Source organism: Sphaeramia orbicularis, chromosome 2 (genome assembly GCF_902148855.1).
Source record: "Sphaeramia orbicularis chromosome 2, fSphaOr1.1, whole genome shotgun sequence".
NCBI lineage: Eukaryota > Metazoa > Chordata > Actinopteri > Kurtiformes > Apogonidae > Sphaeramia > Sphaeramia orbicularis.
Window position 1 is genome coordinate 15,914,712 of NC_043958.1, and position 24,238 is coordinate 15,938,949.

At 40.5% G+C, this 24,238-nt stretch overlaps 2 protein-coding genes across 3 annotated transcripts in view; both read left to right on the plus strand.

Annotated features, from left to right (window-relative positions):
- The window catches only part of LOC115434446 (ly6/PLAUR domain-containing protein 6-like), a 1,359,089-nt gene that overhangs the window by 108,955 nt on the left and 1,225,896 nt on the right, over positions 1–24,238 (plus strand).
- The window catches only part of LOC115434240 (nck-associated protein 5-like), a 197,458-nt gene that overhangs the window by 58,839 nt on the left and 114,381 nt on the right, over positions 1–24,238 (plus strand). For 2 of the 3 annotated variants that reach the window (XM_030156080.1, XM_030156088.1), the window contains one exon: positions 2,580–2,653. In XM_030156080.1, the coding sequence (XP_030011940.1) occupies positions 2,580–2,653 (74 nt within the window). Of the gene's footprint in view, positions 1–2,579; positions 2,654–20,261; positions 20,864–24,238 lie in introns of those variants that run through there. The other variant, XM_030156092.1, reaches the window with a different exon arrangement.

A 24,238-nucleotide genomic window follows, 5' to 3' on the forward strand; every position in this document is an offset into this window, starting at 1 on the left:
AGCATTGATCTGTTGTCATGCTTTGGCGTTGGCACTGTTTGCCTAATGGTCACAGAGAGTGCCCTTGACTGGCAACTCTGCAGGATGCCTGAGCCTTTGCCATGTTCTGCTGGCAACAATGGATGCTGGTGGTGATGGGAATCTTTGAGTGGCAGTCTCAGATGTGAGATTACGAGTGATAATTGCTTCAACAGCAGCAGTGGGAGTTCAGCAGCCTCAAGAGGAACAATACCACTCCACTTACTGTATCTAGGCCAAGAGCTTGTGCTTCTGAACATCTGGTCAAGCATGAGTTTGCTCTCAACGCCAGGAGTTAAAAAAAACAACAACCAAAAAACAATGATAGAAGCAGTTCCCTGTGTCATCAAAACCCTTAAAGCAGCATATGACTTTCATCACAATTTTTTTTCAAAATTGGAAAACCTGAGTGATAGTCTAATCCATCCTATCTGTAATCCATTAGTCTTTCCATGCTTACGCACCTGAAGCCCTTCCCTCACGGTGAACAACTTCAAAGATGACTCCATCATAAGCATAGTTCGCTTGTTTACATAACAAACCAAAACATCACCCGGACCTTTTGGGAAATTTTGTCATGAAATGCATTGTGGGAATGGGAATTCCACGCAGCAGCAATTTCACTGTCTCTTTGTGAGCGCTGAAACCAAATGTCGCCTTTACCTTGACAGGTTTTTTATGTAAACAAGTGGACTGTGTTTATGATGGAGTCATCTTCGAAGTTGTTCACCGTGAGGGAAGTGATTCAAGTGTGTAAGCACAGAAAGATGAATGAATAAGTGATAATTAGGATATCATTGGGGTTTTAAAAATTAAAAAAAAAAAAAAAAAATTGTATTGAAAGACATACGCTGCTTTAAGATCTGATATCAGAGAAGTCAGAACCAGTCCATCATACGAGGTGACCTTTTTTGTAGGCAATTGTTGGAACATTCCGCATCAGCTAGTTTCCTTTAACTAAAAGTCATTTGAAATTTGGTTTACTATGGAAACCTCTGTGAAAAAAACAACTTTGCAAATGAAAAATGGAAATTTCAGAAGTTAAAAAAAGCTGACATTAAGCTAGAAACATATTACACTACATTTGCTTGACCTTAACATTACTTTCACCAAGCATCCGACTTATAATTTTACTTCACACACTTAACTTCACCTACAAAAATGTTAGCCTTAATGTAATGTTAGTATTAGTGTCACACCTCATCAAGCAAGTTAACTGGATCACTTGTAAGAATACAATACAATCAGGCAGCAAAGATGGATTAGTGATTTTTGTGTGGTTTTGTATGTGCTGTGTTGTTCATCGTCACTAAAAGTCTCTATGGTCAACAAACAATATGTCTAACAGCTATGAATCATTTATGCCATACAGCAAACTCTCTTAAGCTTGTGTTACTCACAAACCTCACCTCAAATATCTAAACCCATTCATAAAACTTGAACAAAACAAACAAAAGTGATTCAGAGTCTGAGACTCATTTCTTTTGTTGCATTTTCTGTAGAGAGCCAGTTTCCTTCTATTTCAATTTCATGTGGGTTTTAATTGCACTGTGAAAAATCAGTGTTTGCTTCACATAAAAGGTTTTTTTCAGTGACTAATTAAAGAAATGAGAGTACAACAGCAGCAAAGAAAAGCAGACGCTTGGGGGCTGCAAGAGCTATTAATTCAGATTCATGTGCGTGCTCTATGGTCAAAACAGAGTGCAGAAAATAATAGATGGCTCAGGGATGCATGTTTTCTCATAGACTGAGATTCCTGGCCTGGTGACCTCTTCATGGGAATCCCCGTTATTCAATTTCACTGTGGTAGATCATGACCAGAGTGTCTAGAAATCAATGGAGAGCATCTGTCCCACTGAGATAACCGTTCACCCGGGAGATGCGTCATGAGCTGTCAAGCTAACATCTAATTAATTAGTCTTAAACCTAGGCCACACTAATCTGACAGCACCAAGTCACTGTGTGTTTTGTAGGTATGTCTGAAAACCCAGATGGTTGAAGAAACGTGCCTATGTGGCCTATTTTTTTCTGGTTGCAACCCCCGTCTGCTTCATGCAGTCGGACCACTAAGAGGCAAATCATTAGACCAAAGCCAAGAAATCCTGACATCTGTTTTTTCCATTCCGCTCTTACCCTTAGCTCATTTCGTCCGTGCTGTAACTCAGTAGCACACGTTTTGTGAGTGTGGGCTATTCCCAGCTGACATTACACAGCTGGGCTTGCTTCTGGGCCAGCCGTTAGAAGTTACCCAGAGGTGCTTCTGGAGTTACACTGTAAGAAGGAAAGACAGAACCAAAACTGATTAATCACACCTTTTAAAAGTAATTCTGTTCTGGGTTGCTGTTCTTCACACATTTATGGAAACAAAGCTCAGCCCAATTATGATTACGCAGCATGTCTCACGCACACTTGATGAATGACTATGCATTGTTGTTATTATTTGGCTCAGTGAGTAATGTTCTGTATGTAGAATTATGTTTTCAATTAGCCTATATTCAGTGTTGGGGTTTGCACATTGACTCCATTGTTTATTTTTGGCTTTTCCCATTTCTTCTTGGCAGGAATACATGGACGCCAACAAATGCATCGACGAGCTTCTCAAACAACTCGAGGAGGAGCGTCGCAGTGTCCGAAGGTAAGAGGTTCTCAAGACTTCTGGGCAGATGTTTTACTGCCTGAGGACATCAACAGCTGCCTGCAATCCATTCCCAACCAGAGGCAGCCAAACAATGTTGTTTAGTTTTGAGTGCGAGACAAGCTTTGTATGCTGTTCTTGAGAAATGCTTTTTGTGTTGGAAGCGCACTAAAAAAGTGGGAGACAAAGGGGAGACTTAGGGCCCAGTGTGGGGTTGACTGGGGGCATTTCTCATGGAAGTCCTTTGCAGCGGATTTGCTCAGACAATGGGAATGAAGACCTTATGGAGATGCCAATCTAATGACCTTGTCCCCTCCATGCTCCTATCATCCAAGTCTTTCCAGTGATGCACCGCCTCCACAGAAAAGAGAGACAATTTTTTAAACTTCGCCCTCTTTTGTACTGCTCTCTCACCATCTCAATGGAGCTGTATTCCCTCAGCTCTAAGTAATTTTCCCCCTGAGTGAGCAGAGAGAGGCTGGGGGTTGGACACAGGGGGATAGGGGTCTCAGGGTGGGTGGCTGGGGGGGATGGATGACCACTGACCATCCCCTTTACTAGGCCAGGGCAGGCCCTTTATAAAGGAAGCAATGTGTAAAGGAATGACCCTTTCGTCTAAGTCATCTCCTCCCTCTTTATAAGACAGGGGAGTCATCTTCGCTGACACCCGGAGTGACCTATTAGCCTCCCTGAATGAACCAAGCCATCTTTGTCGGGGCTGACACATTTGGGATCATGGCCCCTCAAGGCCATGAACTTGTGCAGAGTCCAAGCAAAGGGAGTACTGTCATGTTCTTTTAGGGTTTTCACAGGTCCTTAAAAAGTTGAAAATCTATGAAGTTCAATTTGGGGCTATACAATGTCTTATCATTTTGACAGATTTTGGCTCATGAAGGTAACATTACTTTTATGAAGTTGCATTAAGTCAGCCTTTGTTTTTAAATTTGACTTTGGTAAAAAATTTCCAATGATCACATCATAACAAAACAAGCAATCAGAACAGAACCAATACAGAACTGTCGCAAATTCTAGACCTCATCCTAAATTTATCAAAGCACTTCCATCTAGTGTGTAGCTTTCTTGTTGGTTTGTGGGGTCTCACTGTAAAAACAAACCAACAAGAAAGAAGACAAATATTACTAACAACGTAACAGGTACATACAATAATAATGTATTTCGTGATGCTCCCTTTTTTTGCAACATCTCTTTTGTCAAAACAACCACTTTTAGATCTAATAAGTTAAAAGTTTATGTTAATGTTCCTTTCATCTAAAATCAGTACTAACCATCACCCAGTAGCCTTCTGTTGTTTTCTCCACATGGATTACATCAAGTCAGTCTCCAGTGCAGTTCCTTATGAACAAGGTTTTCACCTACTTTGATAGTTATCTTAATAAGTCTTTAATTTTACTTGTACATGAGGGACCATACAAACCTTACTCATACTGATTAACATATCAAGTCTAAAAATGTTGTAATGCTTGACCTCATGAAGAAGCAACATTTTCATCAACTGATACACAGAAATGGAAGTCATTGAAGTTATAATAAGCAGCCCAGGTGTCCCAAAGCCATGAGATACTGTAAAAAAAACCACTACAGAGGGAAGCTCTGTTCTGTAAATTCCCTCTCAACTCAAAGTACAATTTGCCATTTGAAGGGCATCCTTTTAAACTGAAAATCTGCTAATAGTCCGTCACATTAGCGGACATGTGATACTGGTGAGCTCAGGGTTTGTGGCTCAAGTTTAACTAAGGATAAGAGCTAAATGCGAAGATGATGCCAGTCAGCTAAGGAAACAGATGTACCCTTGTGTGTTGCAGAGAATGCAGTGATGGGCAGACGCTGTAAACAAACTGATGCATAACCAGACTGCGCTGTGAAACCCCTCTTGCCTTTGAAGCACATATTTTATAAAAACAACATACCACCAGACATTTCTTTTCTAGTTTTGTTCAGTCTCGACAGTGATAAATGGCATCACAAAGGCTTTTGTTCAGCTAAAACACAGACCGCAAGTCAAAAGCAGGAGCGAAAAAGAAAAAAACCCCGCCTCCTTCCCCTTATTAGGCAGCATCTCACGACGTGGTGGATGTCTCCCTCCGCCCCTCAGAATATGGGGCCCATCAATCCGTCAAGAGGAGAAAGAGAAGTCCTTACATTCCTCTAGTTCCCTGCATCCCTACTTTATGACCTACTGACCTACTGCATTCATGTCTCTCATTAGACCATATTATAGGGTAGTTTCACACTGCTGAAGTACACAGATTGGACAATTATTACCTTTAAAAAAAAATCTGAACTAGACCTGTGTGATATGAGGAAAATTAGTAATGTGTGTCATTTATATCTGTGTTAATATCCTCATTTAACCAGGTAAGAGTCTCATTTAGGTGCAAAAGTCATTGTAAAGAGACAACATGTTGTTACAACAGTAATTCAGATTATTTTCTATCAATAACAGAGTTAACAAACCAAAATACATTATAATGACATTTAAGAAACATGATGCCATTGGTCATGGCTCTCATAAACCATGTCAATTACATTCATAATTTACGATTTTCATGATTGAGTTCAGCCACTGAGAAGATACAAGCTTAAGTCAGCAAAAAATATGCAAATGGCTGACTCACAATATACTTATTAATGTTTAAACCAAACCACAAAGTTTTCCTTATGCTAACCAAATACTTTTGTTGCATGGAAAACTTACAGGGGTTTGGATGTGAACTGCTGATATGAAGGGCATTTTTTAGTTCAGAGCAAGCTGACATTTTACATATCTGTAGCTTGCAGGAAAGTACAACATTTTTTCTTAGTGATGGGTTGAGTACAGTAATTATATCCACAAAGGTAGACATGCAAGTGCAACAGGTGCAAGTCCTCAAAAGGTTTCAGTGCTGGTTTATGAACCATGTCCAGAAGTATGATAGTATCCGACTTGTAACATTGCTTTCTTTTTCATGTTACTTACGATAAATAAACAAAAAGTGTATATATAGCTATTCAGATGCTACAACTTCCTGTTATAAAGCTTATGAGAGGTTGTGCTGTGATGGTTGCTGGTCTTTGGTGATGTTAGTTAACTAGCTATGGTAAAAAATAAAACAAAGCAATAGGCTTTGTGCAAAACAACAGACTATGAAGGAAATTTAAGCAAGCATACACAATTCTGACATCAAAACAATCTGGGGTAAGTTGATGGCTGACAGAGACTTCTACTTAGCTGAATGTGTTAATGCAGAGCCTTAAAACATGGCCCATATATCCAGGGCTCCATTTGATAGGTCAAACATGATGTGTGTGATTGCATGGTACAAATAATTTAAAGGAATTCAGGCAGTCTTTAGCAGTGTGATAGTGGGCCAGCACAAATACAAACAGTTGTAGATACATCAAATATTCCTGTAGTCAAATACAGAAAAAAAAAATCATCAAATTTCCTGTCTGTTAGTCTTTCTTCGAAATAAAAAACAAATGTTCTGCTTAATATGTTACTTTTTAGTATCTGGTTCTAGGTTCGCACGGTGGCTGACCATGACAGCTACATAATACACATCCATTTTCAGATGTTCGGTGTATTTCCCTGTGTGTCAGATGCATGTGCTGTATCATAAACCTCTCCAAACCAAATGAAGGCAGTATACAGACGCTGTCTCTCTCACTCAGCCGCCGCATCATTGCTCGATGGAGCACAAAACCCCAGTGGGATGCTGGCTGCGCTTTCCCTCGTCTTCCATTCAATGTTACCACGTCCTTGACAGACGGAAACAACAGCTCCACGGTGCAGTGTCAACATCAGATGGAGCAAATCCAAATCTGGAAACACTGCCGCGCTGTACAGTCGGACCCTGCCCTGGGGCACCGGTTATTCAGCATTTGTTTGCTGTACGCTCTCATTAATAAAAAAGCTTACATATCATTAGCAATCTTGGCATAGCCGGTGACACACAGTTTGTTGAGACTTTATTAGAGACTTCTGCTGAGTGACAGACATGTGTAGGAGGGACATATGGATGCGCTGCAGTGCTAAAAAGCATGACGGGAGGGGAGTGAGTTGACCTCTTTCTGACAAGCTGCTGTGTCAAGGCACCGTGACTATGTAATCTTCCCTCTGGATTAAAACAATGTAGATTAGATTTTTTTCCCCCCTCCTTTTCTTCCATCTATTTTCTGACTCTTGATTTGTCACTGTGCTGAGCCAGTGTTTGTTTTCCCCCTGAGTCTTCTGTTGACCTTGTTTTGAGCGGGTCTAGCATGAAGTCACATGGCCTGAAGCCGGCCTCACCTGCCATTTTCTGCCTTCTGGAGCAGATGGTGTTTGTCTGTGACCCCTTCCACACCTTGGAGGACAGTGACAAGGCAAGGAGGGATGAGGAGGGTGACCAACAGGCAGGGCAGGGAGCCCACACCCCCCACCCCCTGCTTTGACAGACTTTAGGGAGGTGTGGATTGAGGGGGTAGGCTAGAAGGGGCTCAGCTGGAGACCAACGGTGCTTAGGACAGGTTGCATAGAGCAGGCTGCTGCAGCTGCAGCCGAAGCAGAAAGGACATTAACAACGACATCTGCTGATCAATAAACTATTTGTCATGTTCATAGAGCAATGGCGCTTCGAAGATAGGAGGGAGAGAAAGTGGAGGTCAGATTAGATGTTCGCTTAGCTGAGGGATTATATGTAATAGGACTTTCTTTGTGTAAGTGAATTTGCCTGTGGGTTGAATTGAAAATTGACCAGTTTTATCCTGCAACTGCTCGACATTTCTGCCCATTTGTCCTTGTCTGCTCAGCTGCTTCTTTGAATTTTTTGAAGTATTAAGCTCTGACTATATTTGTGGATTCCTTAAGTAACATTGTATTTTTGAAAGCCATTTGGATTAAAGTATTTCTGTGACTAATCTGTTTCATCTGTTGTTAAAAGCGCAACCCAGTTGCTTGGAAAAAAAAGGACATTTCTGCAAAGAACAGATGATGCCAACGTTTACAAACCTAAAAATATCGCACAATATATCAACATTTCTACATGCTCTGGATATTCTCTTTTGACTGTTTTTTTTTTTGCTCTACAACTTTTCTGCCTTTCTGCACAGGATAGGAGATGGTCCAGGTCACAGATGGATTTAAAATCCAGGACTTTGTTTTATATTTGAGTTTGGACTTTGCACTTCATGACCTGCACATTTTTAGGTTCAGGCCATTAAATTGTTTTGAAAGGGTTAAGAAAACATTTAGTTTAAATATTACATTTATTACAATATGTAGTGTGGTTTCACCAGATGTTAAACACAGAAATTTGATGATGTTTCTGTTAAATGAAGTTAAATACATTCCTTTTCAGCTTTATACTTCTTCTGTTCTAAGGCTAACCCTAAATCTAAGCAAAAGTTTAATGAATTTAAGATTAGAGCTCCATTGTGCGAAGTTTAAGCTAAATTGTACGTGTAAAAACTGAACTATTAAATTATATGCGAAAGAAATAGCTGAGAAACTTTGTCGAAAAGAGCCTTGATCAGTTAAAACAGTACAATGTTCAAAATGTTGATATTAAATGTACTTTTGGTTCATAATGTTGAAATTGTACACATCCAGGTTTGCATGAACATAAAATGGCAACTTTTTTCGGGTGACTGAAATGTAACAACCACAAAAATGTCTTGAAAATATGTCACTCTTTTGACTTACACACTTTTGAGGACGGTAAGGTTAAACGAGAGAAAGAAACGTGAGTGTATGCACACGAGAGAGTAAGACCACAGGAGAGCAAAGCTGGGAAACAGCTTTACAAATCTGTGCCTTGCTGATGTTACTACAAGGCATCTCTGGCCTCAAAGACGCCTGTGTGCTGCCGGCGGTCTGAGCAAGATGAAAGGCTGTAATCCTCGGCTGAAGTATGTGGTGAGGGCTGTTCTGTCGATGAGGAGGCGGATAGGGTTCAGCCTCCCGCAAACTCTCCAACGCCCCAAGGATCTGCCGTTTCGCTTGGTTGAGAGCCATGCATTTTACAACTTTAATTGGATAAGTTGACCGGTCTAATGCAATAATTTGATCATACTAAGCTCCAAAGAGATCCAATGTGCTCCCAAAGTATATTTATGTGCCCTCTGAAGTGAATGACTTGGCCTAATCCATCCATTAGAGGTCACTTTACAACCCAGGAGTCCAGACTACAAAATATCTCAAAGAACATGCATTGCGCGAGTAAATCAATCCCTTCATCACAGCCTTTTGGCACTGGTGGAATTCAGTGTATGGATCTTTTGAAATACTTTTGTTAAAGCCAGATTAAAGACTAAGTATGGGGTGCAAACTGTTTGGTACCCTTTCATGTGTCCTGTCTGAAGGTACCTCCTCCAAACCACAGATATGTATAATAAGTTATATAAGTTATTTGTCACTGAGGAGTCCACCTCTATTTTATTAATCTTCAACAAGCAGGAGGAGGTTGGGGTTGGTGGTACGTATAAGGTCAGGTTTCTCAAAAAGTGTGATCGCCAGTCATCAGCTTTTGATGCGGAATGCAAATATGGAAAAGGTACTGTCATCTCTTATAGTCTGGTGTTGAAGTCCATAAATTAGCATCTTACAACAAAAAGGCAATGTATCAAGTCCCTCAGAAATAACAAAATCCAAATAAGTTTAATAAAAGCAATGGCACCTGCTTTGTGTTTTGTTTCAAATGTTTAGGGGTGCTACTTATTTTGGCTTTCCTCAACAGACAGAATGTGATTCAGGGTGGATGAGAGATAAAATCTTGCACTTGACTTCCAAAGACTGGATGTTGTATCCTAAACTGCCTTGGTTATATACTGACAAATGATCAGGGTTTGGTTCAGATAATAAATGCACTGCAAGTCAATTTTATCACATCTTCACAGACTTTTTCTGTATTAAACCAAGCCCTGGTATTTTTCTGTAACTGTAACCAATTGTTGTTGATGCCTAAACCAAACCTTAAAAATTGTTAATTCTGAGAGACACAGTTGTTATTATAGCCTCATTTCACTCCCTCAAAATGCCAAAAACAACATGAACTTATAAAACAATATATGAGTGATATACATGCATTTAGAAGAAATTGTATGAAATGCATCTTTGTATTTTCACACCAGAGGAGTTGTTTATTCTGGCAAATGGGTTGCAAAACACGCATTTATTCAGTCTGGACCTCCTCCTATCATTAACATGCTTCCTTGATGACAATTTATGAGTCACTTATCACTGGAAAGTAGCCAGTCTTCAAAACTTTTAGACTCTCCGAACTAAAAAACAATATGAAGAAATACAAAGTAGAGCTTCCCATTTAAGTATTGAAGTCAGTATTTTACCAGAACTTTGCATGACATCAGTTTTCTGGAAGAGTAATGCCTTGTCCACTCTAATGCAGATATTGTCTTCCTGATTTTATTTGGGGAAAAATTGTGTCCACCTTTTTTGTCCACCACCTTTGTTTTACAAAATATTTCTTTCCACACAACAATTCAAAAACAACTAAAAACAAATCCAAATGCATTGACATGAACCACAGTTTGTGTTCAGTCTGTGGACACTGTGGATAACACTGGACGTAGCAGATGCAGAGGCTTTAATCTGTCATGGAGGTAAAGCAGCAACAAGTCCAGTTGTAAACTTGTGTAGTATATGTTTTACATGTTGATTTGTCTGTAACACTGGTCTGGTCCGTCTGCCAAAGGTATCTGTGCTGACCTCGATCCACTGCAGGTCATGTACTGATTTGATTTTTCAGGTGCAGCGTCATTACACAAAACAGGCACACATTACATAACATGACACATAACAGGCTTGCACAAAATGGTGTGTAATGCCATTGTTTTCTAATGGCTCCATTTTAACTGAATGCACAATTACATACAAATAGGAGTTTGGAAAAATTTTCACTTTGGAAAGTGTTTTTAAAAATCTCAACCTAAAATGCTGACCCAGACAGGCCCAGACATGAAGAAAAATACTTTTTTTTGCAAGGTATCTGCATTAATGTGGACAGGTCATGAGATTACACATATTGAGGATTTACCCAGATTTTCAGCAGCATGTTGAACTGGTGAACTGTCAGAAAAGTCTACATTTCTTTACTACACTGTGCTTTGTTGTCACCACCAATGTCTGTCACTGCAGTGTTTTGTACTTCGCTTGTCAGTCAACGAGGAGTTTACTGCGGATGTGATGATCAACTCCCCAAAGCAATTAGTTAAGGAGGTGACATTGCCGATGCCCTGTGACACAAGTCAACACTCTGTAGTTCATCTACAGGCAAGGATTCACTAAGTCCGTCTGGCCACTTGTCTCCACAGTCCTGTAAATGCTCTGATTCATGCGCCGAGTCCAGGGCCGGGTAAATTCATGCACCAGTTTTATGGAGCTTGTGAGAGAAGGAGGTTAATCGAATGGGTTAATGAAGCTTTTTATTGATGCTCCCTCAAGGTCGTTTCATTGCTGGTCACTACTCTGCTTTCCCATGAGTGCTTAAGCTGTGCTATGCTGTACACCTCGTTCCACATATCATTCACCACGCCTCTGCATTTTTTTTTTTTTTTTTGTGCATTCAAGGTTAAGTATGACGCTGAGCAGCTGTCTGTTGTGCTTAGTCTGAAATGTAATGTACTTAGCAAAATGGATCCACCTTTTCCAGGGAACAATATTGCTGCAATAAACAAGCTGCAGTGTAGTGGTTTCACAACATGGATATGCAGTGTTTTATAGGACTTGTTACTTGTTGTATTCCTGGCATTTGGATTGAATGAGGTATTATCTGCATTCCGAGGAACAATTAGCTGTATTTAAGAGCTCAGTCTTTTTCAGTGGGGTCTTGCACAATAGCTAATTACCTCTGGTGTTTGTCTGAATGGGTTCTCAGCCACCAATCTTTGGTATGCAATTATTATGCATTGGTTCAGGCTGTTTTTTTGTGGGGAGTTTTTTGGGTGCCTTCAGTCATTGTGGCATTGTCAGTTTACCTTGAGGCATTCATCCAGGTCTATTAACTTCAGTTGGGTTCCTCTCCACCGTGCAATGAAAGGATTTCCGTTTATCAAGATCAGCTTTGGGAGAATGTGCTAGTGCTCCTTTTGTGCTCATGAAAGCGTTCAGTTATTTTGTCTAACACCTGTGCACCAAAGCGTTTCATAAAACATCCTCACGTGAAGATAAGCAGAGCATTAGATTGTGTGTGGTTTGGAGTGTTGATGGTTGGTGTGTGGTTTGCCCGGTGGAAATGTCAGTGGTTGCATCTGTGCTATTTACCTCAAGCTCAGGGCTCTTGGGAAAACATCCTCTTATCTCTCTGAGAAATCTGGAAAGGGGGAACATTTATGAAATCCTGCAAACTGAAAATGAATCTGTTGATCTCATTAATTTAAGAAACACAATATACAATATGTTGTGAATCATATTAACTCAAGAACCAAGAATATGCTGTCATAGTTGTCAAGAAAATGACATTTAATTAAAGAAAATCCTTGGATTTCATCAGAAAATAGTAATTATGCCACCCCACAGGAAAGCAGCTTTCAGTTGTTAAGGAGATTTAGTCTGGTTAAAGGTGTTGCATCAACAAACAATTTCAATATTAATTTTGGATCAATTTGCATGTTGTTAACACATCAGCAGCACCTGAGATACTAAGTTATATTTTTACTACTTAGTGTGATTTGAGAGAAATCAGCTCAATTGCAAAAACAAGGATTTGTTTAATATTTCAGGCTTTTACCACTCATGGAACTACAACTACATCATTTTGTAACAGAGTATTATACACAAATTTCCCCCCTTGTTACCTGTACTAAACTTTTTGTTTTGTTTTTGTGAGTTAGTTCATTTCAAACACTGTTTAAGTATTTTAATGTCAGTGTGTTTATAGAATAGTAATGCATCACTTTTTAAAAAAGAGAAAAGATTAATTTTCTTCATTATCCCCATAGGTAGTTTCGGTCTCTGCATTTTATCCATCCTAATACACAGTACCTAGAATTCACATTTGTAATTAGTATTAGCACATAGGACATATTTGTAGCAGTGAGCTGCCATTGAAGATGCTCGGGGTCCAACTCCAGGTCTTCATCAGTACCGTGGTCATGGATACTGACAGGAGAGTCAACCTACATGCAGCTGTTTATAATGGAAGTCAAAACTGAGGGATCTGTAGAAAACATGTGTGACACAGAGAAAACAGGTAAACTCAACACAGAAAGGCTCTGGTCCAACCGAGAACCAACCAGGAGCCCTCTTGTAGTGTCAGTAGTGTCCTAGTCTGATTGTACAGACACTCTTTTGGTGCTTTATGGGGGTGGTTGTCAAACCCATTTGAGTCAGGAACCTCTTATAGAGATAACACAGATTTAGCATTTTCTCATAACCATTTGTAATTTTAGATGCAGTGTGACCTATTTGTTGACTACTATGTTTCCATCTAATTACTTCAAACATGTTTTGCAGTGATAAACAATAATTCAATTTGATATCAACTAATCTTTCAGAAGATTAACAGAAGCAAGAGAGGCATATAGTCCTACTGAATCCTGACATTTCGAATGATGAGCTTAAAGCTGGTAATAATTGTCAAAGTAATTAACTCATTGCTGGTATTATTCAGAAAACATCTCTTCATTCTTGACATCTAGCCCGTTGGCTAAGAAACCAAGCTAACAAGCAGCAGGAATGGTTTGTTATGCCCTGAATGGAGCCACATGTCAGCACACCTAAATGAAGCATTAAGTCAATAACTATAACTCCCAAAGCACCCGTGGTCTGACCAGGGTTAGGATTATTATAAGAAACTTACACGACAGCATTGCACCTTGCGTTTGAAATGGGACATGAACATTGTTCTCCTGTGTTTTAATCCATAGAGTCTGAACAGTTGACAGGTATTGTTGTGTTCCTTGTGACAGCAGGCTGCAGTGAAGTGAGCAATTCATGACAATGTGATGTAATGTGTCACAAACTTATCACAATATCTACTGGCCCAAAGCTAGTTTGAGTAAAAGTAACTGAAACAACATGCCTGTTCAAATTGTGTCTATCGCTATATATGGACACTTTATTGAGACAATTCAGTTTTATGATATACTGCATTTTAAACCATAATTTGTGTCATAACACTGAAAAACACTGGACAAAACAGGAAGATTATGCATTTAAATATCAATATACATATAAACAGATTTGGAGCTTCCAACCTTTCACAGTTCAAGACCCAAAATAGAAATCTGGTGTCTCTCAGGGCCCCAAACATACTGATTTTTTGCAACCTTTCTCACTATAGAAATGAGACAGGAAGGAATTGTTGGATAACTACAGCTAAAACTGACAAATAATGTTAGTAACATACTAATCACTAATAAAATCAAATGCTAACAGTCCTAGAAACACAACTGATTCACTTTTCGGCTGTTAAAACTATATCCTTGTTTTGGAGATTTTTTTTTTTTTTTTTTTTACTAATTTTGTTCTGTTTTAAGCTTTCTTTACTGAGTGTCTTTCCACCTGACGCTCATGAAGTTCTCTCCTCTGGATTTTGAATGGCTTTGGAGATGTTAACATTTATAAACTTTAATTTTCATTTTAAATTCCCAACCAAGATTGAGGGAATCACAGAACTCAAAATCAGCTGTACTTCAACTATGATCATGTTCTCAGGCCCAGCTTGAACTGAACAGATCAGTCCTCACATCCAGTGAATTTAGGAAAATGAACTGACATATCATAGCATATTTATGTGTTTTGGCAATTGGCCAGCCTGATAAAAATAGATGCAAGACCCTAACTTTGGATAAGGCAGATAAAGATAAGAGTCACATAAGTATGGTTTATCTATTAATAAGTTTATTTTGGCAGGTGAACGCATGGGGTTTAGGGCACAAAAGAGGATGATGGAACTGTTTTTCCCACATGCAGTGAAAAGGAAAATGTTAACCACAAAAACAAGTAGAAGCAAACATCTGCTGAGCACTGGGAACAACAGGGTATTGTGACAGTAACATGTGTCTTTTATTTTGAGACTGCTGACTAATTCACAGAGGTTACTGCTGATATTAGCCCATAATAGTCCCATTTGTTTAGTTTAATTACACAAGCATTGCTGAGAGTAATTTTGTCAGATTCACATAAGATTAATTAAAGATTAACTTCATCAGTGTTAATCCTCCTCATTCTTGCCTTGATGACTCGAAGCATTTCCTGAGTTCCATGAAGAGGAAAATCTCGCCTAGTGATGATGTCTCGCTGGACCACCATCCTGCGTACCGTTCCGCCCCCATCCCTCTGCTTAATGAAACATGACGGAGGTGCATTATCGCTTTCATTGTATTACACACTTCATCTTGTGACGCAGAAGTTAAACGACACACACATGCAGACATGCCAAACACACACACTCACACACATTCAGTCTCTGGAGGGGCTTTTCAGCCTGACCCATCATGTGATTTGCATCTGTCTGAGCATTTGCTGTTTGAGCTGTGTAGATCTTGAACAGGCTTGTGTTGGGTAAACAAACATGCTGCTTGTCTACAGCTTGGCATTTCCTTTGCAAGTCGGAGAACCCCCCCCCCTTCCCGCTTCCCCACCTCCTTCCAAAAAGAGTCTAGCCATGCTGACAGCTAAATATCTCCCTGCATGGATCGCAACCACTCATAGTACCTCAGATGTGTTTCCAAATGTTTTACACCCCTTACTTTTCCGTAGTTGTTATCAGACATTAAATAGCTGTTCTCAGGAGCATGTCTAAGCTTAAACTCCACGTACATGCTAATCGTCTTTGGAGAGACGGGAAGGAAACAAAGTGTTTCTTCTTCTCCTGTGTGATTAATGTCTGTCTCGGAACACACACCTAGACGACAGAATCGACTGGCCCCGGTAATGAGCTCAAGTGACGCATGCCGGCCTCCCCCAAGCATTTCTGGTCACTCAACTGTGATCAAGCTGCAGGGGATCAGGGAGGGAAAGTGTGCTTGGACAATGTGACAGTATTAAGTACGTTTGCCCTTACTTGACGACAGTTATCATAGTTTCCAGACACTCCTACATTTTAGAAGGAAATATTTGACTCAAAATCAATATCTCATCAAAGATCAGGATTAGGGGTGCATTTGAGACTTGTCTGAAATTATGTAGTTTTGGTTGTGTTTTAACCACATGCTTAACACAGAAACCAGAACACGTTCCCTTTCAGTTGAAGTCTAGTATAATCATTTTGGTCTCAGACTTCTTCTTTCACAAGGCTAACCTGAACCTAATGCCAATGTTTTATGAATTTTCAATGAATAGCATGGGTGCTAAAAGGCTAATCCTTTACGTGACTGGATGTGATGGTATTTTATTGTTAAAAACATTAGTTTTATCAATCTGCACCTTTTAGAACATTAACATTCTACCTAGACATTGCTCTATCAATAATTTAACACTTGAAAATGGCCATTTTAAAGATCTTTTTGACCAGGGGTGTCCAATCCTGGTCCCCAAGGGCCGGTATCCTGCATGTTTTTGATGTATCCCTGTTCCAACACAGCTGATGTTGATGCTGTTCATGCTGATCACATGATAAGCCTATCATCAAGCTCTGCAGAAGCCTGATAACGACTGTCAGGTGTGCTGGAAGAGGGAAACATCTAAAACATGCAGGATACAGGCCCTCGAGGACCAGGATTGGACACCCCTGTTTTAGACTGTCTTCATACAAATAATAGTGATGTGAGGGAATACAAACCAGTTTAGGGCTATTTCACACCACACCTGTTGGTTTTGGACTGTCATTCCTTTTTGGGTTGATCCAAACTAAGGGGAATTAATTGTTCTGTAAAGTGATAAAGTAAAGAAAGTGTTCAATCAATGTTTCCTACATGTCATCAACGATGACATGATGTCATCAAATGTTTGGTCCACAGCCCAAAGTTATTCAGTTTTGTGTTTTACTAAATTCATCAATAAAGTTAATTGATTATCAAATTAGTTGGGACAAAATTTTATAGCTGACAACTATTTGATCAGTAAATTTATGGTTGCAGCTCTAATTCAGAATAACAATGCAGATCTTCAAAACCTCCTCCTCACTATGTTCCAATGAAGAAAGAAAGTAAGTTGAGGAAGAAATAAAGTTTTAATAGCTAGTACAACTTTTGTGTGACATTCTGTGATTTTAGTCTGTTCTTGTGTATTGACCTTGAAATTAGTAGTATTGGAGAATTTTAATTAATCTGTTCCATTCAAGTGTTATATCCTACCTGCTGAATTGTCAATGTGCAAACAGCAGGTGCACACCAGTCTGCAAACCATTCAGTGTTGACACAGTAGTTGTAAAATACCAATGTGAAACAAAAACTAAAATGTAACAAATTTATGGACCTTGGTTCAGATTTTCAGGTGTGAAATGATGCGACACAGAACTGAGAATAGTCAGTGTCAGTGCACACTGTTGCTTCAAAAGTTGAGTCCAATAAAACATTCTTGCTGTAACAAACACAGAAATATACATCTTACACAAAGTGATCGGAGCCTTACGTGAACCTTTACATGTACTAATACAAATGTGCATGATCATACAACGACTCCATGTCCACACAACCACCATCATCCCTTTCTCTCAGACCACCCTGCACCTCATTACAAATCCATATCGACCCGCTGTCCCTCCAGCCACTGTCCCAGCACCATCCTGTCTCCTTCCCCTACACCCCCCTTCCTCCTCCCTGTGGAATGCTAACCTAGGCCGTGTGTGTGTGTGTGTATGTGTGTGTGTGTGTGTGTGTGTGAGTGTGTGTGTGACAGTGGTGGAGCCAGGCTGGCTGTGTGGGCGGCGGAGTGTTTCCAAACAGTGGAATCTGTCACTGACACCCCTGGCAGAGCAATAAGCAGCGCCTTAATGAGCTCAGCAGATCACTCAGCACATAGGGCCAACAACACACACGCACGTGGATGTGTGTGTTGCAGGTACAGCATATATACTTGCTAGTATGTACACCAGCAAATGCATGCATACACCCGTATATGCATCCTTGAACACAAAATAAACACATTTAATTTCTACATTGATTTCCAAATGCATGCAAAAATTCCCAACAGTCATAGTTGTACACAAATAAACATACACACACCCAAAGACTGTCATTAAACAAGGAACAGAATCCAAAACAAACATATTCCCTAATTAGAGGAAAGTGCACGGTTCTCAGTAATTAGACTATTTCTGAATCCTTTCTACGTCGCCACAGAACTATTTGTTGAGCTGCAGACCACCGCACAGCAGTCCACCCCTCACTACTGATCAAATTAGAATGGAACACTGCCTTCAATATTTCTTGATTATGGTGCATATGTATGTATCAGTGCTGACTCAGCCCGTCCATTTGTCTTTTTTTACCCAAATGGGACAATAGGGTGGAATTGGCGACCACCTGCCGTAGAATCGAATCACGCTCACTCCGTATTCAGATTTCCGTGCAAGACATCTGTGGTTGTAATAAACACAATTAGCTCCCTGCATGACATTTCCGTAATAAACGCAATAATCAGACACCATGAATCTTTCCTGAGTTTATGATGACAAATGAGAGATCAGCTGAAGGATTTACAAGACATCTAATAAAGGAGAACGTGACAAGACATGTCATTTTTTTATGATGGCTGTGGCCATATTTCTCATCATGAAATAATTTTACCTCCATATCTTTGCAAGTGACAACTCATCCCTGGATGTTTATCTCCACTTTCCCTCATCTTAAAGTTATCCAACTCCCCTCCCTGCTCTCCCATTCTCTGGCAAACTAATTTTCTCACATGGTTAGTGTCATTGTTCATTTAGGACATTAGTGACAGTGAATGTGGGGCAAAGTGGCAGCGATGGCCCCGGCTCTAAGTCAGCCCTTCCTTTCTTTCCCCTTTTTAACTGAGCGCTCCTGTCACCGGGACCCTTTTAATTCCCCCTTTCACCCCTCCGAAGCCGCCCCCTCTTGCACTGGTCCTATTGGGGAGCAGACAATAGAGAGTGCCCCCCCCCCCCCAATCCTCCCCCTCTTCTGCCTCTTCCTCCCCCCTTCTCATCTCCGTCAGCCCTTGCAGGCGTCCTGCCTGTTTGAGGCTGTGAGCTCCGGGCTGCAGTTTGTCACAGCCATTCAGCTGAGACTGATTGTGATTGCGGCAGATGGGCTGGAGCCTGGTCCATCACTCGGCCCAGGCGGACCCAAGCACTTCTCCCTCTTTCTTTCTCAGCAGTTTTTTTTCTCTTTCTCTCTGTGCTTTTCACTTTATGTCCTCTCTTTTGATCTTGATCTCTTCCTCGGTTGTCCCTACCTCTTTATTGTGCTTGTGTTGTTTTCTGAACGTTCACATTGAAACATGCCTCTAACATTTTCAGACTTGTATCAGACTCTGCAATAGGCCTAATTTGTGATTGAGGAAATACTAACTGGATCCTGACAGAGTGTTCAAATACAGCAAAGATGTGATTTTTTTTGTTTCTTTTAACAATACATTTTTGATCTTCCAATTGTATCTGACATTTCTTCCTTTTACATATTTCTAAGGTGAGAAATGAGGGGGTTGTGGCTGGCAATTCTAGCACGAGTATGAATCTAAAATCTTGACAGGCATGTCAATTTCATGCAAAGAATGACTAAAACAAAACATTTTTGTAACACAAAAAGATGCACCCTCAAAGGTTTAGCCATTTAGTTGTTCTTTTTAAATTATAAGAGTCAGTGCATCAAATGGAAAAGAGGAACACCTTTTCTGAATAAGGATAAACATTGAGCTTGTGTGACTGATCAGCTGCTTCCATTTCAAGAGAAGCACAGGAAGAAGATGAAGAAGACAACAAAGATGAAATTTTTTATTTGCCTCTGAAGGTCATGAAACTAGTAGTTTCACACCACAAGAAAGATTTCCTGCTCCATTTCTCTTCTAGATGGCCTAAGCTACTTGTTTTGCTTATTTATAGTTTCTTCTTCTTAAAGTTTTTTTGGTTGGTAGTAGACAGCTTCTTCTCTTACAACCATGTGTAACATAGCTTACATTTCCATGACACTAAGTAGCCAAGGTTTTCACTCTAAACCATTTGATGCAAATGTGTCTAATCAGCATTATCATTTCTTTTTTATTTTTGGGACATTTCAGAATTTTACTTAAAATTTGCTTGACAACTGGTTTGAAAGCAGGGCTACCCACCTAAAGACTGGACTGTCAAACCCATTTGTCGAACTCAGTGGGTCTTTACTATCATTGCTAGTCGAGGCAGAAGGTAGACATCTTTTCAATGTGGCCATAAACACTTTTGTCATAGTATAAAGCATACAGAAACATTTAGTGTGAATACCATGTCAGTCTTTGTCTTACTGTCGTTGTTTGCTGTCTTGAGCTCTTCCTGAGTTGCCATTGTCATATATTCTGTCATTTCTTTCTTTACCAAAATAGCCCATTTAGTGGAACATCACAAGCCGGCTGCCGCTTGCATGTTCATGTCCTCTTGTTGGAGTTCACCCCCCCTCCAATCCCTCTCTCTCTTGCCACTGTTGTCACCCCCCTCCACAAAAAAAAACTCCTCCTCCCTGTCCAAAACCCCCAATCCAACCCCACTTCTCCTCCCCTGAGGAAAGAGCCACCTTCACAGAGGCAGCCGTCTCTGCCTGAACACATGTTAAACGTCCCGCAAGCCTGAGGAGGAGGGACACAGTCACAGAGAAAGACAGAAAGAGATAGAAGCCGAGACAGACTGAAGAGAGAAATACTCTGAGGAAAGATAAAGCCAGGAGGCGGGGTGGGCGGGGGAAGAGCGAGGCATACAGCGCTGTGTGTGAAGAGAAGCCTCGGAGCGTGTATGTGGTAGTGAGGAAAAGCATAACACAGAGGGAGAGCGTACGTAGCATGAAGGGAAGAGAGGAGGAAGAGATGTTGAGAGAGAGTCAGCGCATGTTGCCAGATTGAGAGAGACAGCAAGGATAGAGGACGGGAAGCAGCAAGGAGTAGCAGAAGGGAAAAGGGAGGGAAGGATCTTGGCTTGAAGGAACATAGGAAAAAGAGGAGTGAGAAGGAGAGTAGAGGCAGGCAAGGCAGGGAGCAGCGGAGAGCCAGCAGTGCTGCATTGTGGATGTAAACTTTATCATCTGCGGGATCAGTGGGTAGCAGCTGCAGAGCAGGAGCAAAGCGTGCTGGTGGATTACCATGTGTGTCCTCTGAATGCACCAGGATGCTGCATCTCCATCAGGGTAAGAAGCTGACAGTCACCAGCATATATGACAAACTGCATTATTTTTTCTGCTGCTGCAAGATTTGACTGAATTATCTCTGGTCATATGTACCTTTGCTAATTCAAGGAGACATATTTCATTTTTACCTTGTTGTACTTGAACTGAAATTTCCTTAATAACCCCAAAGGAGAGAGCATGTTTCATATAGCAACACATGTGGAGGGAAGGATTTCTGATTTTCACTGAGACTGATCAGCCAGTTGAAAGGGGAATTGCGTGTCCTGTTGCTAGTGGCAACAGCATGGGGCCGGGTCGTTGCGTAAAGCCCTTTGATTCTGATTAGTATCAGAGGGAAACCGATACCTGTCATATAAGAAGAGGTAAAGCAATCCATCCAGTATTGCAGGGGGATTTGTATGTGCAGGAATGTATGTTTCCCCTCCCTCTGAAGCTTTTCTTTTCTTATACTCTCTCAGGCAGATTAAGATTTTCTATCCAGCTCACTAATCCCACTCTTAAATGACTGGACTTGAACTGGGTGGGGATGCAGCTAAGTGATGGAGAATATGGATTATGGGGGGATATGGCCTCGACTTGTCAGCAGCCCTTTTTTTAATGTGCCATGAAGTACTGCAGTACAAGTGTCCATATGTCAAAGTCACAGCAGGTCAGGGGTCTTTCCTCACAGTCAGCCATATTTACAGTACACACAGGGAGAGGTTGGCCATGATGCTTGCAAACAGCACAACAAAAGATGCCAAATGTCGCAATGTGGACGCAGGCTTTGTATTTTTAGCTGAATTTGTTATTTCTATAAACAGAACTGCAAGGAACATGAAAAAAAGGGAGCATGGGAGAGTACAGGAGGTATCATCATTCTCTTGCTGGTGTTGTCAAAACGCCAGAAAGGAATGGCATTCTCTGTCTTTTTTTAGCCAGAGCTGAGTTTATTTTGCCCTGAGAATCGGTGCTTCCCAAGATGCTGGCAAAAAATAGAATCTGCCATGTAGTGGATGCTTTGTAATTGGAAATGCCAGTGGATGTTGGTTATACAAGTGCAAAGGACGAAAAGCAACAGTCAAGTAAGATGGTAAAATATGTGATTTTCAAGCCTGTGTTCAAAAAGTTCACATTGCTTTGTAGATAAACCAGCTCTTGAGACTTCATAGCTGGACTGAACATACTGGTAGGCCTCTCCAAATTTCTACCTTTGGCCCTGATATTATGTATGTAGTTTATACTGAACATCAGAAATTTCATTTGGTTTCCCTTTTCTTTAAGCAGTCAGCCATCACTAGTGACCCTGTGGTCTCTGAATCAAGAAACTGATACAAGACATAGTTTTGAAGTAGTGCGGGATAACGGAACTTGTAGTTTTTAAACGAAATTGCCAATAAAACATGTTTATGAGGTAATATGTTAAAGTGTAATATATATTTTGCTCAAGTGATGCAGATTGACTTGGCATCCTTTCTACCTCATTGAGTAGCTTACAAATATGACACTATTAACCAAATGACACAGGCTGTTCCATTGAATGAACTTACAGATTTTTCTGAATTTTGCTGGAGACTTCATATAATGGAAGTACAAAAGTCAACAAAATATATTACATAGACCTGGATGAGGAAATGTTACATATTAGGCTATACCATTAATCACTGTATGTGGATGTCGAACATCTGTGGAACTCGTGTTCAACACATATGTGCTTCTGTATTGAGTGATGTAGCATCTGCTTCTTGCTAAATTTGAACTTTCAACTCTTAAGTTGCAATTTGAAATCTCTTTTTTTACTTTTTAAATAAGAGATTAAATATTAGACTTGTTCCTATTGATAGAGACTATTTGGACATCACTCTCACAACCACAATCATTATATCTCTGAAATTGAGTTTCGGGGATATAATGGTTCTCCTCGAAAGCCACTGCCGCTGGATCCATGGCGCCGGATATCCTTCGTATGAACGCGATGACTAGGACAGATTTGGTAATATTTGTTAGCCCTTGATAACCAACATAGGGGACCCCTAGTGGAAGAACCGTATTGATTTCAGCTTCTCTATGAGTATTATAAGTCATCCAAATGGGGGCGCTTTAGTTGAAAATCAGTTTTTTTTTTTTTTTACATAAATCAAACAATAATTGGCTGATTGAGATAAAATTTGTTTCGTATTGATCGTCTTTTAAATGTCCATTTTCTTGCTACCATCCAGAGTTCATATGGTGTCATTTTCATTCACTAGGTGGAGTTTTGTGGTGGAAAAATTCGTTTTCTGACCATTATTCTGCCTCTATCAGGTCAGTGTGGCTCAAATTCAGTCTATCAATTATTGTGGATAGATTTATACATAGCAGAGGATTGGGGGGATTTCGGGGATATACCCTTGCTATCGGCCCCCAACAGCGTAAGCCTCGTAGGACTTGCAATTCCTTGAGTACTTATTCTGTTCCTCTCAACATTCATCACACCGTCCACCAGGTGAATACATTTTGTGCATTTTTTTTTCAGGCAGTGCCGCACTACATAGCCTTTAGCCATGCTAACTCCATCCAACCAAAGCAGACATTTATGAAATATTTATCGAGTGAAGTCATTTGGTACAGGTCCAGTTTAAACAGTGTCCATTTAAAGTCTTTATTGGGAGCAAAGCAGCAGCTGGTGATACCATGCTGCCACCAGGGCAGCTGTGTTGCAGTACTGGGCAGTTGGAGCCTACTGCCCTCTGAAACCTACCTGGGGATTACTGGATAAGAGGATTGCCAAGTGGAGGGATTTGATTTTATAGAATTAAAACTGTAATTCTCTCCATCCCAACCGTTGCACACTGCAAACCATTTATTATTTTCTCCCGGCTGTTGTGTTCTCATGCCTCTCAGACAGATTTTAATGCAGACATTTATTCCACAGCTACATCAAGTGTCCTACATTTAAACACTTTTGGTTTTAAAAGTCATGGGGGAAACATTTGGTGTATGTTGGAGCGCAATGGCAGAAGCTGGCATTGGGCTACTTGCTGTTATAAGCGGTGTAGTATCATGGGCACTGATGCGAAAGTTCAACAGTTGGTGTAGAAAGTGTGTAATGGTATTTTGTGGATGTGAGTTTGTGAGAAAGTTGACATTACAGGAGTGATAATTATCAGCAAACACTCCAACCAGTATTTTCTTCTCCCCCTCCAACTCTTGTCTGTCACTTTGCCTCTTACTCCTCTACATCCGATTTTCCCAACTTTCCCTCCTCCTCATTCGTCTGCTCCCTGTATGTGGTGTTCTGTATTCACTGACCCTCAGCTAGCATATTGGGTTCAGGTCAAACTGAATTACTGAGGAATGTTCCTCTGTTCAATGGCCGGCCCAGTGGGCCTCAGCATGGGAGCACTTCCCCTTCAT